The 17,303-nt window shown below is 44.2% G+C and overlaps 1 protein-coding gene across 2 annotated transcripts in view; it reads right to left on the bottom strand.

Annotated features, from left to right (window-relative positions):
- PDLIM3 (PDZ and LIM domain 3) overlaps nt 1-17,083 on the bottom strand; it is a 30,930-nt gene extending 13,847 nt beyond the window's left edge. For both annotated transcript variants that reach the window (XM_079779166.1, XM_079779167.1), the window contains exons 1-3: nt 16,892-17,083; nt 7,234-7,385; nt 5,573-5,657 (exon numbers count right to left, since the gene is read on the bottom strand). In XM_079779166.1, the coding sequence (XP_079635292.1) occupies nt 5,573-5,657; nt 7,234-7,385; nt 16,892-16,984 (330 nt within the window). In that variant the 5' untranslated portion in view covers nt 16,985-17,083. The remainder of the gene's footprint in view (nt 1-5,572; nt 5,658-7,233; nt 7,386-16,891) is intronic.
- Between the last annotated feature and the right edge of the window lie 220 nt (nt 17,084-17,303).

A 17,303-nucleotide genomic window follows, 5' to 3' on the forward strand; every position in this document is an offset into this window, starting at 1 on the left:
TGTTTTTGCGAATGTGTCACCAGGGTCTCACACAAATTTCAAGCAATACAAACATTTATGATTATTTGGAATGTTACCGGAAAGAGACATTTTATTAAAAAATAAAAAGATCTTGTAATATTCTTATTCATGTCATTTTTTCCTTCTTGTCATTACAGATGAGTAAGTTGTGGGATAGTTTTTTTTTAAATTAGAAAAGAGACTATCTCCCTTTTTTAGGGCTGTGTGTTATGATTAACCATTTTGATTAGCCATTATTATGTTATGAAATTGTGAACTGGAAATAATTTTAAGTAATGACAGTGGCCATGATTCAAGCCTTTGTTACTCTTTTCAATATGAAAGAAGACAGAAGGCCTTAATATAATATAAATTAATTGCCCAATTTAGTTTTGGTGGATTATAAATCTCTCAGGCTAATTAAAAGAGTGAATCAGGCAGGACTGAAGGGCTCACACTATTTGGAACTTAGCTTTTTTTTAAAAAAAATACAAAGTAGGGTACTCTCTAAATATTTTGGTAAATATAATTGAATTAATAAAAACTAGTTAACATCATCTGATGGCTTTATAGGAAACATATTCTGCCATTATTTTATCTTATTAGTCTTAAATTGGTAAATAAACAGGGATGGCGATTGTCTTTTAAGGGAGGAGACTTTCTGAAAAGGTTTGTGCACTAGTCATCTCTAGTGGTGCATCCGAATAGCAGCACATAGGTTAATCAGCTCCAAGCCTCCCTTTGCCATGTTCAGTTTTGGTTATACGTTGCAAAAGTCACCGATGTGTAATTTGTTAGGAAAAAATAATGCCTTTATTTTCTAGTCAGAACATAAAAAGACGTTTTTCTAACACAGGCTTCCAACATCCATATTTAGGCTCTGCAAAGCATTAGTTCATGGGTCGCTAGAGTCCTTCCAAAGGCAGCACCGTGAAATGTGTCCGCCAAAGGTAAACAACAAATGTAAGGCGGCACGGAGGCCAACTTCCGTCCCTCTCGCATCGCCGTTGGTGGTCAAACAGGATGGAGAGACCAACCCAATTGGAAGTCTGCCATTCCACTTTAATTTCCCTTTAATTTTATAGTGGAAAACCATTAGTAATGGAAAATGCTGGTAAAAACTTTATATAGCAGCGAATCGAGTCCAGCTCTCGTGTTTATTCCACCCAGACAAAAGCATCCGAGTGATTCTTATCTCTTAGGCAGTCAATCAATTACCATGGCAGTTAATTAGATTTTTAAATATTATTTTTAAACGTTAGGAGCTTACATGAAGGAATGATATTTCGAGTGAATGAGATGCTACGGCTGTCTGTAAGAGCAGAGATCTGCTGACATTGGGAGAAAGCAGCTCTTGACACCCGTCTCCCAAGTCCCCGGGTGACCTCAGCCATGGCAGCATCAGCAATGGCAGCATCAGCAGTGACAACACTCAGAGACAGTTCCCCTCTCAGTTTCGCACGTGGAGAAGTTGTCACAGGTGAAGACTGAGTCTGAGAGCTGAGGCAGTTGTCAACGCCAACCAACAACACGTGTGTAATATACATATAATTTATAAGGAAAAATGGTGGGGGAATAAGGGAAAGATGATATCAAGGGATCATACATTTGATCAAGCCACACTGACTAAATGATCATATTTTATGCCTGAACTTTATGAACACTCACTTCACCGGCCTCATCCTCACCCCACAAATGAAAAGTAAAGTCACCCTTACTTTATTACTGCAGAAAGTGTCACGTTTTCCCCATTTCTCACTGGGGAAGAAATTGGGGACATGGGGATTGTGAAAACTTGCTTTGTGTAGGCTGCCATCAGTTATCAAAATATCGGAGAACAAGGTTATTCTATGAACATAGAAAGAACTCCAGCCCTCATCCCACTTAACTGTACATGCAGCACATCCTCATTATCAAATCTTCTCTGTTTCCACTTCTTTTTATGAAAGTGGAAACAGCCTCCTTCTCTTTTAGGAAAGAACCATTTTTGTTTCGGAAAAGCCTCTCTTCTGTCTTGTGAAAGCTCCATCATCATGTTGAGTTGTTCAACTCACATTAAACAAACATGAGGGTAATGTTTTGTTTAAGAATGTAGGCTTTGGAGAATGATGTAGAACTCTACATCGTCAGTCTAGCATGCTCTTAGTCTAGAACAATGTTTTTTAGCCTGCCTTTAGTGTAGAACAGTGTTTTATATAGAAAAATGCGTGCCTGTGCTCATGGGCCAGGCTCAGGGTGGAATGAAAGGTGTTTATGCAATGGCTAGGGTTAATCTAAATAACCTCTAAAGTTGCAAGTCTAAATTCATAAAAACAAAATTTAATTATTTCATAATGGCATAGAAAAGTGAAAAAAAACTATGTATTAAGTGTTTGTATCAATTATTACTATAATTGTGTACGAAAAAGTCTCTAAAGCTTAACCCTATGCACAGGGGGAAAAAACTGGAAATAAATGTACAAAATATATTATTTGTGGCTGTGCTTGGATTTAGGATATATAGTAGTGGGTTTCCCTGCAACAAACATATGTTACTTCTAAAATAAAAAAGAGTATTTTATTCCAATAGCAAAGGACACAACTTACAATAAATGCTTGACTTGGGCTGAGGAACAAGAACCCACATTGCGTATTGCTCAAAGGCGTTTTACTGCGCACCTGTGTGGCATCTTGAAGCATGCTGTGTTAATGGCACTTGTTTCTCAGACTAACACACCTTTGTTGTCCAGAAATTTGCAGAGTTCTCATTTGGGCTGTGAGGGTGGGTGTAGGGAAGGCAACTCTTTGCATAGCATTGTGTTAATTAAAAAATAAAAAAAGAATATAAACATAACCTCATTTTAGCTTTCTCCAGCCTCATTCTACAAGTGGCACACACTGCTCGGCTTTCTCATGGGGTTCTGTTCTCGTGTGTGCTGTGGGATTTCAGACAGCAGAGGCTAAAGAAGTGAGCTGCGCTGTGTAGGGAATGTCTGTCCCAAAGTGCTGGTCTCACAGAAACCTGCCCTGAGGATGTCAGGAGGAGGAATCCGCTGGTCCATCAGGAGAGGAACCCAAGTGGTTCTTATCTCAGAGCCCTTCACACCCAGGCCTCTCGGAGAGGGTGTCAGTAAGAAGTACTCATGACTCAAGCTAAAGGAATGTTCAGAGGCTCCATCTGACTGGCTTCTGAGCCCTTAACCCAATCTTCACCTTTCTTTTTAAAACCCTACTTCCTTCTCCATCTTTTCCCCCATGCTTGGAATCATACATGTCCGTATTGTCTAACCCCCAAAATACAGGACACATGAGCTAACCCATGATTGCTGAGAGGGCAGAGTATTTCAAATTAGGGTTATGGTTTAAAATTCAGTTCTTGGAATAGCTGAGTCATAAATTATAACCATAGTCATAAATTAATGCTCATAGTTTACAAAAGGGACCTCTCCTAGCACTAAAACTCAGACAATTGCCCTTAAACTCCATTCTGGAGAGAGATGTTCGCAAATCACAGGCTCCCATTAGCCGAACCCCCCCACCCCCCAGCTTCATAAGTACAGTAGTTGCTGAGTCGGTCACCCACATGCCAGCGGGGAGCTGTGACCTGATCAGGGATCACTGAGGCTCTGGGAGTTGGGTCAAATTTGTGTAATTGGCCCCCTATCTTGGCATCTCACGTGGATGAACTTGGGTTTAAAAAATCAGGAGAGATTTTGAAGGAAAAAATAATTTGCAAAAGGGTGCAGTACAATTTTGGATGTGTGCTATATGTGGAAGAGGCAATTCAGAATTCTACCCAGTTTGTCCTGGTGATAATGAGATCGGGGTCAGGAAATGCATGTATCTGAGCCTCAAATTTCCTTTTTTGTTTGTTTGTTTTTTTTAAAGCACCACATGATCTCTTTTTCTTGTATGTTGCCTCCAAGTGATGAATTGGTAGGGCGGGAAAAAGCCAGTGGGCTTGGCTATCTACGAGTGCCAGCTCTGCATCAAGAGCTCCGTTTTTTCTTCTTCCAGTCTTTTTTCTATCAGATATAGCACTGATTAGTGGTATTATTACTCCCCAACCCACCTGGGAGCATTCAGATCTCTTCCCACCACATTTATTGCCTGTCTTACCCATGTTTTGCTCGCTTACCCTCATCTGACTTAAGTATCCCCCTCGCCTTGCACACTTTTACCTGCAGCAGCAAGGGTTTGGGGTAGGGTGGGATGGAGGTGGACAAGAGCACTGTGCTGAGAATTTATTGGTTTCCAGGATTGGTCCTGGGCAATGTTAGAAAACGCAGCTTATCTTTAGACCCTCCCATTCCTTTCATGTTTGAATCTAAAGGAATCTGTGATGGCCCTTGTGACAGCGATGAGGAAGGCATCGTGGCTCCAGGAAGCCCTGTCACAGTGGCAGCTTCCTGTCTCACTGGGGAGAACTGGCCAGAGGGCCTTCTGATCCCAGCCTGGTGGGAGGGGCTACTGGACCGATAATGACAAGAGCTCCCACTCAACATCTCTAGGAACAATTCGATGTGCCAAGTTATTTTACTTTACTTACTTAAATTTTACTTTATTTTACTCACATCTCTGAGAAGCCCTGTGAGATCCATGTACCTATGCTACTCTGCATGTAGCAGGAAATGGAGGCTGGCGGAGACAAGTGGGGAACCTGCGGGGCAATCGCTGGAGATGAGGATCCTTGAGGATCCTGGAGGGAAACAGTGCTGAAGCATCAATTACAAAGATGCCTGCAGTGCGTTTTCATGATCCACCTAGGAGAACTACGTCTTGGGATGTCTACTCAGTTTAGCAGGAATACTTGTTTTAGAAGGGATATTGAATTATTTATATATCTGTCTCTCTAAATTTGGGGAGCTTCTAAGTAGAGGCTCTAAAATCCTTTTCTTAATTACATTTTCCATACAGCACAATTGAGAGTTGGTTTACTTTCAGATTTTTGGGGCCTTTGAGAGTAGACATGGTCAGATAAGCATCAGATTATTAAATGAATTTAGCTCAATAGATAGACATTGCCTCAAGGGAAAGTCCTTTGTCTTTGTAATTCAACTGCATGAGCAGAATATCACCATGATTACATAATGCAAGACTTTTCCTAGCGTAAATTTAGTTACAGAATGCCAGAATTGAGAATTAAAGAAAGATATAAAATAAGATGTGGGTAAAGACCTTGAAGGATTGAAGTTCCCAATAACAGATTAGAGATACTTGTTGCAAATGGTTGCCCATCCCATTTTTGCTTTGTTTTAACATCTTAAACTTCTTGGATTACCTCCTGGTCAGTTGGCAGCAATCCATCATAACAATGGAAAAAAGAAGTGGACTGTGTGTAAATATAGGCAAATTTTTCCTGCTGAGAACATGTTTGTCTTTTGACAAGATGTTTGCCTGGGCATCCGTCTTTGTTTTCTTGATGTAAGAGAACATGGGCAGTCTACATTAATCTCAGAGAATAAAGGCAGACAACTGCGTCATCAGGTGACTTATCCCAGTTTTGGATATTTGCCACTTCTTCCTCTTGGAAGTTACCCACATCATTTAAAAGGAGGTGTAAAGTGAATATCATTCACTCTGAAAGTCATACCTGTGGTTCTGATTCTAAGTTGATTTTGAAAGGATGAGCCTTCCCATCTTCAGTTACCTGTGGAGACCATAAGCGAGTTTCCGCCCTGTAAATAAAATAAGTTCGTAAATTCCAAATTCTAATATACTTCCAGTTTTAGCATCCTTCAGTTTCCTATGGCATTTGTGAAAATACTATTATTCCTCGATAATTTAAGCAAAAGCAATATTCCTTGTTCAGTATTCTGCATTCTCCCACCTAATTAGTCTTACATATTTAGTGTACTTTGGGGGAAACTCGGATGGATTAATATGGGCTGCTATGGACTGTTTGTGAACTGCCCCACCCCTCCCCCCACCCACCAAATCATATGTTGAAACCCTAATCCCCAATATGATGGTAATTGGAGTTGGGACCTTTGGAGGGAAATTAGGGTTAGATTAGTTTATGAGTATAGTGGAATTAATGCCCTTCTAAAAAGAGGGAGAGACACAAAATTTGTGTGTATGTGTACTAGGGAAGGCAACTAGGACAGCCAGGAAGAGGCCTCTCACGGAGAACCTGGGCATGCTGGCACCCTTATCTCAGACTCGCAGCCTCTGGAACCATGAGAAATAAGTGCTTGGTATTTAAGCCACTGAGTCATTCTGTGGTATTTTTGGTATAGTGACCCAAACTGACTGAGGCAAAGACATTGTATAATTTCTGGAGAAAGTAGGTGTCCAGTGCATGTGGAAAACAGTATAGGAGGGAGATTCTGCAGGGACCTCCTGTACATGATCCCAGGGCAAGCTCCCAGGTCTCCTCTAGTTCCCTGCTAGCCTACTCAGGCCACCAAAGAGACGGGGAGTGACTGGCCAGGTGGATTTGCTGTTGGCATCAAGGATCTGCGCTTTGTGCAATCCTTTTTATGGATCTGTCTGGGACGGTGTGTTTTACAGGTACACAGGTTATGCACCGACAGGGAAAGCGTCAGTTTCACCCCATCAAATGGCAGATCAACTGTGTGCCTTCTGTACCAGCAGGGGAGATCGTGAATCCAACAGCAGCAGGATAAACACACTAACAACCACTGTCACAAAACATTATCCCCACAGTTGTCTCATATCAGGTTCAATGACCTAATCCTGTTTTTGGTCAGAAATGTCTCATTATCTAATACACTCATGCGCACACACTCTCACACCTTGTGAGATTCTTCTGGGCTGAATTCTGTACAAAACAGCCAATGGCCTGCAGCATATCAGCAACCAATTTTTCACATGACCATATTTTGTCAAGCCAAGAGATTCTTTTAGGAGAATCTTTGAATTCCATTTTCTACCACATTTAGAACAGCAGGGCAACTGGCCATGCTGTGTAGTGTTCCTTGTGGCCAATACCTTTTATGGCTCTTTTTTCATTGTCAATTAACTGGATCAGACCAGGAAAAAAAACAAACTCCATTAGCCTCTTTCACTATTCTGACATTCCAGAGAATTCCTTTTAGAAATGGTTTGTTAACAATGACTAGCTTGACTGACGTCAGGGAACAGCAGACCGACGTGGCTGACCTATGAAGAAGCCAGTCAAACGCCTCGTTTCTGCGACCCCCTCCTCCCAGGGAGGATGACCTCATTATCGTTTCGGTTCAGGCTCTCCTGCCGAACAGATCACATTTTAGCCCATCAGTTAAAGAGCACCTGTCAATCTTGAGACACAGCTGGTGTGCCGCCGCTTTAATCCTGTCCTGAGCATCAGCGTGAGTCATGGACTCCGTGCCGAAGCCGTCAATCGCCAGGATGACATCCCCAGGGCACAGGTTGGCAGCTGCGGCCTTGCTCCCGGGAGTGATCTGGAAGAAATCATGGCACCACTTAAAAAAAACATCAGCATTGTGCAGATATCTTGAGTTTTGTGCCTGACATCTGTATTTCAGCTTGGTAACACTGTAAATGTTTCATTGGGTAGGCAATCCTAACTCTAACTTACAGTAACTCTTAATTGATCAATTGTGTTAGCTCTCTTTTCCCATCATGTGAAATAACTTTGTTTCTTACAAACCACATTTCATTCATCACGACACGTCTTGTTCTTTGTAAAACACCTTCCTGTCTCCCTGTTTGAATCATATTTCCTTTGCTTTAAACAAAATTATTTGTGTTTTTTTTTTCTCTTTTAGGTTTCTTTTGTCAGCCCAAATGATTTGGGAATAGAACTTCACAGAATTTAGGGGATTTTATATTTGAACTAGAGGCCCAGTGCATGATTGAATCATGCACGTGTAGGGTCCCCTACACGCTTTCGCTTTCGTTCACGGTGGAGCTGGGTGCCTGTCCGCTGGTGCACCAGGCCTTTCAGAAGCCTCCAGCTCGGCGGAGTCTTCTGAAAGGCCTGGTGCCGGAGCAGACAGGCACCCAGCTCCACCGCTTTTGATGGTCCGTGGCGGGAGGTGAGCTCGCTGCCCCAGAGGCCCCTTCTGTTCCATAGCACAGCCATGGCGCAGACGCTGAGCTCGCGCCGCCACTGGCGACAGAGCTGAAGCTGAAGGGCAACCAACTAGCCTGTAATTTTAGGAAAGACAGGTGCCTCCAAGGAAAGACACACTGTAAGCGTGGGCTTCCCTGAATCAGAGCATGGAGGAAGAGGGGGCCACCACACTAGCTGTTAGGAAGAAGTCAAGTAAAATTATGAACGTACTGTTAAAGGCCGAGTGTGAGTTAGTATTGAGAGTCTAGAATCCCTGGGAACTGCAGACACAGGGGAAGTTTATATCCATCCAGTCTCTTCTTCATGAATGGAGAACAGATAGGACAAATAGAAAACAACTAACAAGATGCAACATTTTGTTATGCTAAGCGAAATAAGCCAGTCAGAGAAAGATAGGTATCACGTGATCTCACTCGTGTGGAATCTACTGAACAACATAAACTGATGAACAAATAGATCCAGAGACACAGAAGCATGGAGCCGACCCCCGAATCTCAGAGGGAAGGTGGGGGTGAGGTGTGGTGGGGAGAGATTAACTGGGGAACTTATATTTATATATGCATAGCCCATGGACACAGACTATAGTGTGGCGGAGGCCTGGGAGGAGTGGGTGCAGGGTGGAGGGGGTCCATGGGAAAAAAAGGGGGACACCTGTAATACTTTGTTTCTTTTTCTTTTATGCCTGAAGATTAGTGCCTTTCATGTCAACCTATCATTGTTACATTTGCAAGTTTCCACTATTTAGAGCAGAATAATACATACATAGAACTTGACTTAAATCTGAAACTGCTCCAGGAATAAACTAGACCAGTGGTCGGCAAACTCATTAGTCAACAGAGCCAAATATCAACAGTACAACGATTGAAATTTCTTTTGAGAGCTAAATTTTTTAAACTTCTTCTAACGCCACTTCTTCAAAATAGACTCGTCCAGGCCGTAGTATTTTGTGGAAGAGCCACACTCAAGGAGCCAAAGAGCCGCATGTGGCTTGCGAGCCGCAGTCTGCCGACCACAGAACTAGTTAACCCATTGCCCGTCCTCCTCCCCTCCCACCCCCACCCCCCGCATTTTTTTAGTCTGCCTATTAACTCTATTTCACTTTGTGGCTCTAAGGGAGATCCAAGACTCATCTAAATAAGCAAAATTGCTAAAATAGTAAATTCTCATATGCCCTCGATCTTCAGTTTTGTCACTGAGATGCTTCTTGTACTCTATTTCTGTGATCACAGTACTGCAGTGGTCATGGCCACTTTCCATTAGGGATAGTTGATGGGATCCGGGTGAAGGCAATTGGGGATGGTGACATCTCAGCCTCTGGGGGGCATTTCATAGATGTTTTCCATTTAGAGATTCTCCCAAACCCTGAACTGTTAGAAGAATAACACGTTTCCAGCCCTGATGTGACTTGTAGGGATAAAAATAATCTTAAACTTTTAATTTTCTCTAGCTAGAGTTCATTAAAAATCAGTACTATCTAATTTTTAAAATTCTAAGATCAGAATGCTTTTCTTTGAGTCAGAGCATGAGAAAACATGGCTTAATGTATATGCTTTTAAAGCCTCACCGGGCTTTTCTAATATAATCAGATAGATTTGAGTGATCTAACACTCACTCTCGCTTTAGAAAAGGCTAACTTTTAGCTTTGGTTAGGATGAGTGAGTGGAAGGTAGAGTTGTGTGTGTATCTGTTTATATAAATTTTAAACAGAGACATCTGGTGTGCTAAACTTAGATACTGAGTATTCTAAATGTTATGAACAGTGTTGATATGGACGTTAATAACACTATTTTATAATTACCCCAAAATATTACATTTGCAAAGTAATATTTCTATAAATATTACTTTGCAAATATTTCTAATAAATCTGACCACTGCAACAGCTCTGAGACAGGCTGGGCAAGGAAGACAGCCCCTATTTTCAGAGAAGTGTCTAAGTAACCCCGTGGCTTCTTCACTAACGTTGGGAGCAGCTGTACACAGCTCTGTCACCAGATGTTTCGGAGGTCAATAGGAAAGATGGTTGATAGTGATGGCCAGAGCCCACTTCAACCCGGATGTCCTGGGATCTCCAAGGAGAGAGTCGGTAAGAAAGAAAAAAGTATGTAGAGGGAGGGGTGAGACAGAAGGAGAAAACACTGTTCTTCACGTCTTCCAAGTTCTCAAATTCAATTGGTCTAGTGATCAGAACATGACCACTACATTGGTCTGGTTTTAGTAAGTTAAACTATATGTTTAATCACAAGAATATATTATTTCCATGCATTACTTGATATTATTATACTAGAGGCCCGGTGCACGAAATTCATGCACAGGGGTTTGCCCCTCAGCCCAGACTGCACCCTCTGCAATCTGCGATCCCTCTCACAATCCAAGACTGCTGGCTCCCAACTGCTCACCTGCCTGCCTTCCTAATTGCCCCTAACCGCTTCTGCCTGCCAAGCCTGATCACCCCCTAATTACTCCCCTGCCAGCCTGACTGATGCCTAACTGCTCCCCTGCCAGCCTGATTGCCCCTAACTGCCTAACTGCCCTCCCCTGCAGGCCTGGTCATCCCTAACTTCCCTCCCCTGCAGGCCTGGTCATCCCTAACTGCCCTCCCCTGCAGGCCTGGTCCCCCCCAACTGCCCTCCCCTGCAGGCCTGGTCCCCACAATTGCTCTCCCCTGCAGGCCTGGGTCCCCCCCAACTTCCCTCCTCTGCCGGCCTGGTCACCCCTAACTGCCCTCCCCTGCAGGCTTGATTGCCCCCAACTGCCCTCCCTTGCAGGCCTGGTCCCTCTCAACTGCCCTCCCCTGCTGGCCATCTTGTGTCCACATGGGGGCAGCCATCTTGTGTGTTGGAGTAATGGTCAATTTGCATATTACTCTTTTATTAGATAGGATAAAGGCCTGGTGCACGGGTGAGGGCTGGTTGGTTTGCCCTGAAGGGTGTCCCGGATCAGGGTGGGGGTTCCCTTGGGGTGTGGGGCGACCTGAGTGAGGGGCCTGTGGTGGTTTGCAGGCCGGCCACACCCCCCGGTGACCCAAGCAGAGGCTCTGGTATCTGGGATTTATTTATCTTCTATAATTGAAACTTTGTAGCCTTGAGCGGAGGCCAGGGCCGGCCAGGAAGCTTGGCTTCCTCCATCGCCAGGGAAACCCAAGCCTCCTGCTCTCTTCATGGCTGTAGCCATCTTGGTTGGGTTAATTTGCATACTCGCTCCTGATTGGCTTGTGGGTGTAGCGGAGGTGCGGTCGGTTTGCATGTTTCTCTTTTATTAGTGTAGATTATTTTATATTATTACTAACATGTTTTCCCAAATTAGGAGAAAAGAGAGCTAAAATGAGGTAAAGAGTTTTCAATGGATTATTTATTATCCAGGTCGGTAGGGCCTCCAATGCCAAAAGCGTTGGAGAGACCATTGGAGATAGCACTGCTATCAGTCCCTGAGCGCCATGTTTTCAGGCCTGTCTGATTCGAAGGACCACCTGGGGTCCTTGCTGACCATAGACTCCCACCCACTCTGGATGTCTGGAATCATGAACAGAAGCTCTGGCAGAGAGACTAGGGAATGTGTGTTTTTAACAAGTGCCTCAGATGATTTTCATTATCACATCAACCTATTATTTGGGTCTGTTTGGGAAAAAAAATAATTTGAAACAGAAATGAAACATCTGTAATGTTCTGTTTACTGTGGGAGACACAAGGGAAGTCCAAGATATGGCCCTTATGGGATTTTTATGTTAATAATAAAAATGATTGAAATAGTTATGGAGCAAGACAAGTACATACTGATGGGCTTATGGTGGGACGCGGATCAACATGTTGAGAAACCCCGTTATTTGGTTGTTCTCCCTTGACTACAAATAAACTCCAGTGCCTCTCCTGGCATTCAAACCCTCTAGCAACCACAGTCTACATCTCTAGAGCCATACCCATACCACTTAACCCAGAATCTCTGTAAGTATGAGTATGTACTAAAGTTATCAAAAATTATCTGGGTGAGTCTAATGTACAGCCAGGGTTGAGAACTATTATAATACTAGAGGCCCGTTGCAGGAAGATTCCTGCAAGAATAAGGCTTCCTCGGGCCTATTCCTGCAAGAATAGGGCTTCCTGCGGCTGGAGTGAAGCAGAGAAGGGAGCGAAGCCTGCCTTCTCCGCTGCCTCGCTCCCTTCTCCACCACTTTGCTCCCTTCCGCAGCGCTTGACTTCCTTCTATGCTGTCTTCAGTCTTCGCTCCATGCCTGCATATGCAAATTAACCACCATCTTTGTTGGGTTAATTTGCATCCTCGCTCCTGATTGGCTGGTGGGCATAGTGGAGGGATGGTCAATTTACATGTTTCTCTTTTATTAGTGTAGATTACTAGAGGTCCAGTGCACTTGGCCTGTAGGGATTGGGCCAAAACCGGCTCTCCAACATCCCCTGAGGGGTCCTGGATTGCAAGAGGGCGGTTTTCGGGTGATGCACCCCAGAATCGGGCTCCCTCCTCTCTAGTTCCAGGTGTGTCACCCAAGAACCGCAGCTGCCAACTCACTGCAGCTCGGCAGCTCCTGCGTTGAGCGTCAGCCCCCTGGTGGTCAGTGTGTGTCATAGCTACTGGTTGGAGTGTCTGCCCCCTGGTGGTCATTATACATCATAGCTACCAGCTGGTGGGCTGGTCACTTAGTCTTTTATATATATAGATTGTTATTGATTTTGTATTATTATTGAGAACTACGATCTCACTGAATTCTCAAGATGATCTTTTAAGAGGAGAAAACTGATGCTCAGAAAGTATAAGGAACTTGCCTAAGGTCACACATGCAGTGAAAATCTGAATTTCCCTCATGGATCTGGGTAACTTTACAACCCAAGTTCCTCCACTATCCCATCATGCCACTCCTGAAGGTTCTCTCTCTCCCCGACTCCTCCTATCTCTTTGGTCATGCTTCATTTCATGGAATCCTGGACAGGTTCTATCTCAGTGGTTTATGCAAATGTCCTTTCTCTTCTACTGATATGTGAGCTTCTCAGGGCAGAGAAACCAATTAAGTTACGATGGTATCCCCAACAGTGTCTTCCACATGCATCACATCCTGCACTTAATAGATATTTATGGGATGGATGAATGTTATGCACATAGGAACCAGCACTTCCATGCAGACACGTCTTTGGCAGAACAAAATTAAATAGATTTTTAATCACATCAACTTTCTTGCTACACTTGAATCCTGGAAAGGGATTGCATTCAGCTGTACACATTTCTTTCTAAAAGTTCAAATTTCAAATACAGTTTATGTTAAAGTGCTACACATTTCTATGGTAAAGCCTGAAAAACTCAAGACTGCATTAACATTGCCTGTGTTGGTACCCAAGTGCACATAGCATTCTCAGTTGCAGTGATCTTGAACCTGGGTGTGCTCTGAATAGGGAGGAGGGAGGAGGGGAGAGGAGGAAGAGCAATTGAGTGGGAAAGGACATGCTGGCCACAGATGTATACAATAATTCTCTATCATGTGCACAAACGAAGCTTGCACTTTATTCCAGATTGGACCCTTTGTGAAAACAAATGATCTGTAACTTGGCAGTGATAGTAGATCCACCTTCTGGGTGGTCCACACACTTCAAAAAAAAAAAGACTCCTTAGAATCTTCCTGCCAAGAAAAGAGACGCTGCTCACTTAGAGATGTGAGCCCAGAGCTTTATTCTGTGAAACACGTAGGCCAGTTACATATGGTGGCTGCAAAAACTTCCCACTCCCCAAACCTAACACCACAACATAACTTACATTGCACAGTCTAGAACACCTATTGGTTAGAAATTGCTCTCCTAAAAATCGTGTGTGTTTTAAATCGTGTATGTTTTTAAAAAATTGCTCAATTTTTTGAGAATGTCTGGTCTTTGATATACCTTACTTCTGATGTTCTTTTTTATGATATAATGATCAACCTGACAGATTAGTTAGATTGTAAGCAATGGTGGGGTGTATTTCAGTGGATGGAGAGAGTGACATTGATAACCCGGTGCCCCAGCCCTGGTGTAGCAGAGGATCATTATCGAGCAGCATGGCTGAGTCCGGACTTGTATTGTGTGAGGGAGGGAGGTGGGGGTGGCTTGTAGGACAATAAACATGGACTTAATTGACTTAAGGAATACATTGGACTTTTTGTGGCATTAAGTGGAAGCATTGGTATCTCAATTCTTTGCATACGTATCTAAAATAGACAAATCAATTAACAAAATAATTGCCATTCATCTTTATCATGGGATATTTTTGAGTACACAATCTGCATCCCCAAGGGGTCCCGGAGTGTGAGAGGGCACTCTGCAAAGCTGCTGTTGCTCGGCAGCTCCTGCATTGAGCATCTTCCTCCTGGTGGTCAGTGCGTGTCATAGCTACCGGCCGGTCGGCCGGTCAGCTGGTTGCTTAGACTTTTATATATATAGATACTCTGGTGATGCTACTGAGGGGTGTGTAAGAATGGGGAAGATTGGAGCAACCTTGCATCTCCCGAAGATGGCTGGGAAGGACACGCAGGGTGAATTGGGGAGGGAGACAAACAGCTCAGTGGGACGTTATGAAACCTCGAAGAGATACAGTGGTAGAAACAAAGAAAAGTGGTAGATGTTAAAGATAGAGAATCAACAGAACCAGGTGATGAATTGGATGGCACAACACACCCATTGGAAATCTCTGTACAGCAAGCAGATTTTTTCCCATGTGGGGACTTCAGAGTGCAGACTTGGGAGGCCGGCAGACCTGGCATCTGTGCTGCCCCGCCCCTTGTCCTCAGCAGGTTGATGAATCTCTCCAGGCCTCCCCCTCCTCATCTGTGAAAGGGGATAATAGCACTCCTGCTCTCATGGGATTATGGTGAGATGTGAGTGAGTCTGTGGCTATAAATAAAGGGTTTAGAAGAGAGCATGGCAAGCAACCTTATTCACTTCCTTTCCGAATAATATAAAGATTCTAAAAGTAATAGAAGAATCCTACTATCTACGGACAACAATGATCATTACTTTTTTGCAATATCTTCTAGTCTTTTTTCCAAAGGATTTTTAGTATTCTTACAGTTTCAGTGGAAATAGTCTCAATTAGGTGTTCGCTAAGGTGAAAAAGTTCATGTGGATGTGTTTTCACTTATTCAACATGAGTCTCCTACGGTGTGGGGGATCCCTGGAACACAGAACAGTTTAGTTTTACCTGCCTCCTTGAGTGAAGTTAATTGAAGAGAAGAGGCGTGGTCAAATGAACCATCATGCATGGTCCTGCACTGTTACTGAACCAGGCGTCACAATGATCAATACAATAAGTAATGAGTTAAAAATTCAAGCCAGAATTGGCCTCCCAAGTAATAATTGTCATCATACCAAATATGTTTACAAAGAGCGCCTGCAGTCCAACCCCAGAATGTACGCACGGCTTTAAATAAACATTGTTCCAAATGTCAACAGCTCGCCTTTCAAGCCCGAGATGAATCATATTGACGTGCTGCATAGCAATAGCAGGAACACTCCCTTTGTAAATCACTTAATTATTTCTGTAGGGTTTGATATAAATATGATTTATCTTTTGTTAGAATTCAAAAGCTTATTTCCTTTAATATAAACAAATGAGAATGAGACGTCAGAAACTTTAAAAATATTTCTTAGCAGAGATAATGGAAACTGTTTTCTTTGGTAAATCCATAAAAGGCGTTGCTTGGCCCGGATCACCAAACCATTTTCTGCTTAGTTTACTTAGGGACGTTTTTGGGGGTATGTTAAATTTTCATGTCTCAGACAAAAACGCATGTCAGATGTGTTTATATGCTTTTGAGAAAATGTAAATCAAAGCTTGAAATGTTCCATGGTGTGCCTTTGTATGATACATGTCGGAAGGTATTTTTAAAAGAAATTGGTTCCCAAATCTCATAGACATATAAGAGCAGAATTTAAAAGGTATTATCTTGTTCAAAAATCTATGTGAGTAAATCAGATTATAAAGTATACATTTATCAGATGCCGTATAAGCAGTAAGGAAGAGAAGAAAACAAAGCATAAAAGTATTAGGTTTACTATGGTTTATATGTGATGATAGAAATAGTTTTCCTTTAAGACAAATACTTTGTGTTAGAAAGAAATCATCTAGACTAAATAGAAGTTTATGGAGAGGACAGAAACCCCCGAGTTTCCTTTTTCTTTCCCTCTGATTAGACGACGCTGTAAAGAATATTGAGTAAGAAAAGCTTGACTTTAATAGTAAAGCCTTCTTTTCAGAGTTATTAGGCTGAATGCTGATTTTCCATCAGATAAACGAAACTGTCTGACCTGTTTCCCTCGTAGTTTCAGTTATAGGTGCTGATTCCTCAGCCAAGTTCCCAGCTTTGGAAAATATTTATTCAAAATGCCTGGGAACCTAGGGGTACAGATTAGTAATGTTTTCCCTGTCGGGGCTGATAAGAGTGGTTCCAGCTTGGCGGACCCAGGGAGCGCCCGCCCGCGAACAGCGCCCGGCTGAAGTTTTCCTCCAGACCAGCAACAGCCCCGGGTGCCCACCTCTCCCTCCAGCGTCCCCATCTCCCCTTCCTGCGCCCCCCCCCCCCCCATTGTGACTGGAAGGGGACCGGAGTGGAGGGTGGAGGGCAGAGGACACGCGCCCTCGCAGCCTCGCCCTCTCGGAGCCCAGAGGAAACTTGGTGGCGGAAAGTTGCTGGGGACCGAGAGGAGGCAGGCAGACCCTTGGGGCTGACAGGTCAGTTCTCTCCGCTGCTCTGCATCCTCCAAACCTCGCTTTGCCAAGCTGCGGCCGCCCCTCCAGCTGCCTGCGAGTCCCAGGCAGAGGGGTACCCAGCGCACCAAGGCTCCATGGCCACCCTCCGCTCCACGGGGTCCCCCGACTTGCAGCAAAAGAAGGGAGAACACCTACCCTGGTGATGATCAGAGGCTGGTTGAAGTCGATGCCCCCTGAGAGCCGGAAGCCCCAGGGCGCAGGGCCAGGGAGGACCACGTTCTGGGGCATGGTGCCTTCTGGTGTCTCCTTCCTCGGGTCGGGGCGCAGCGAGGGGGTGGCCCTGCACACGGCGAGAGTCCCCGAGCCGGACAGCCCTCTGTGCGCCCTGGGCAGCGTCCTCGCTGGGGGACTGGGGCCCGGGAGCTTTATGCCTGCTCCCGAGTGACGTCACCGGCCCCCTCCCACCAAGGAGAGCTCCAGCTTTGGAAGAAAGAGACGCCAGGCCCGGGGGAGTTCGGGGCGCGCGGCTGCGTGCAGCCTCGGGCCCCGCGGGCGCTGCTGGCGCTGGCGGAGGCTTCGGGTTACAGCTCCCATCACTCCCCTCCAG

The sequence above is a fragment of the Cnephaeus nilssonii genome, assembly GCF_951640355.1.
Source record: "Cnephaeus nilssonii genome assembly, chromosome: 8".
NCBI lineage: Eukaryota > Metazoa > Chordata > Mammalia > Chiroptera > Vespertilionidae > Cnephaeus > Cnephaeus nilssonii.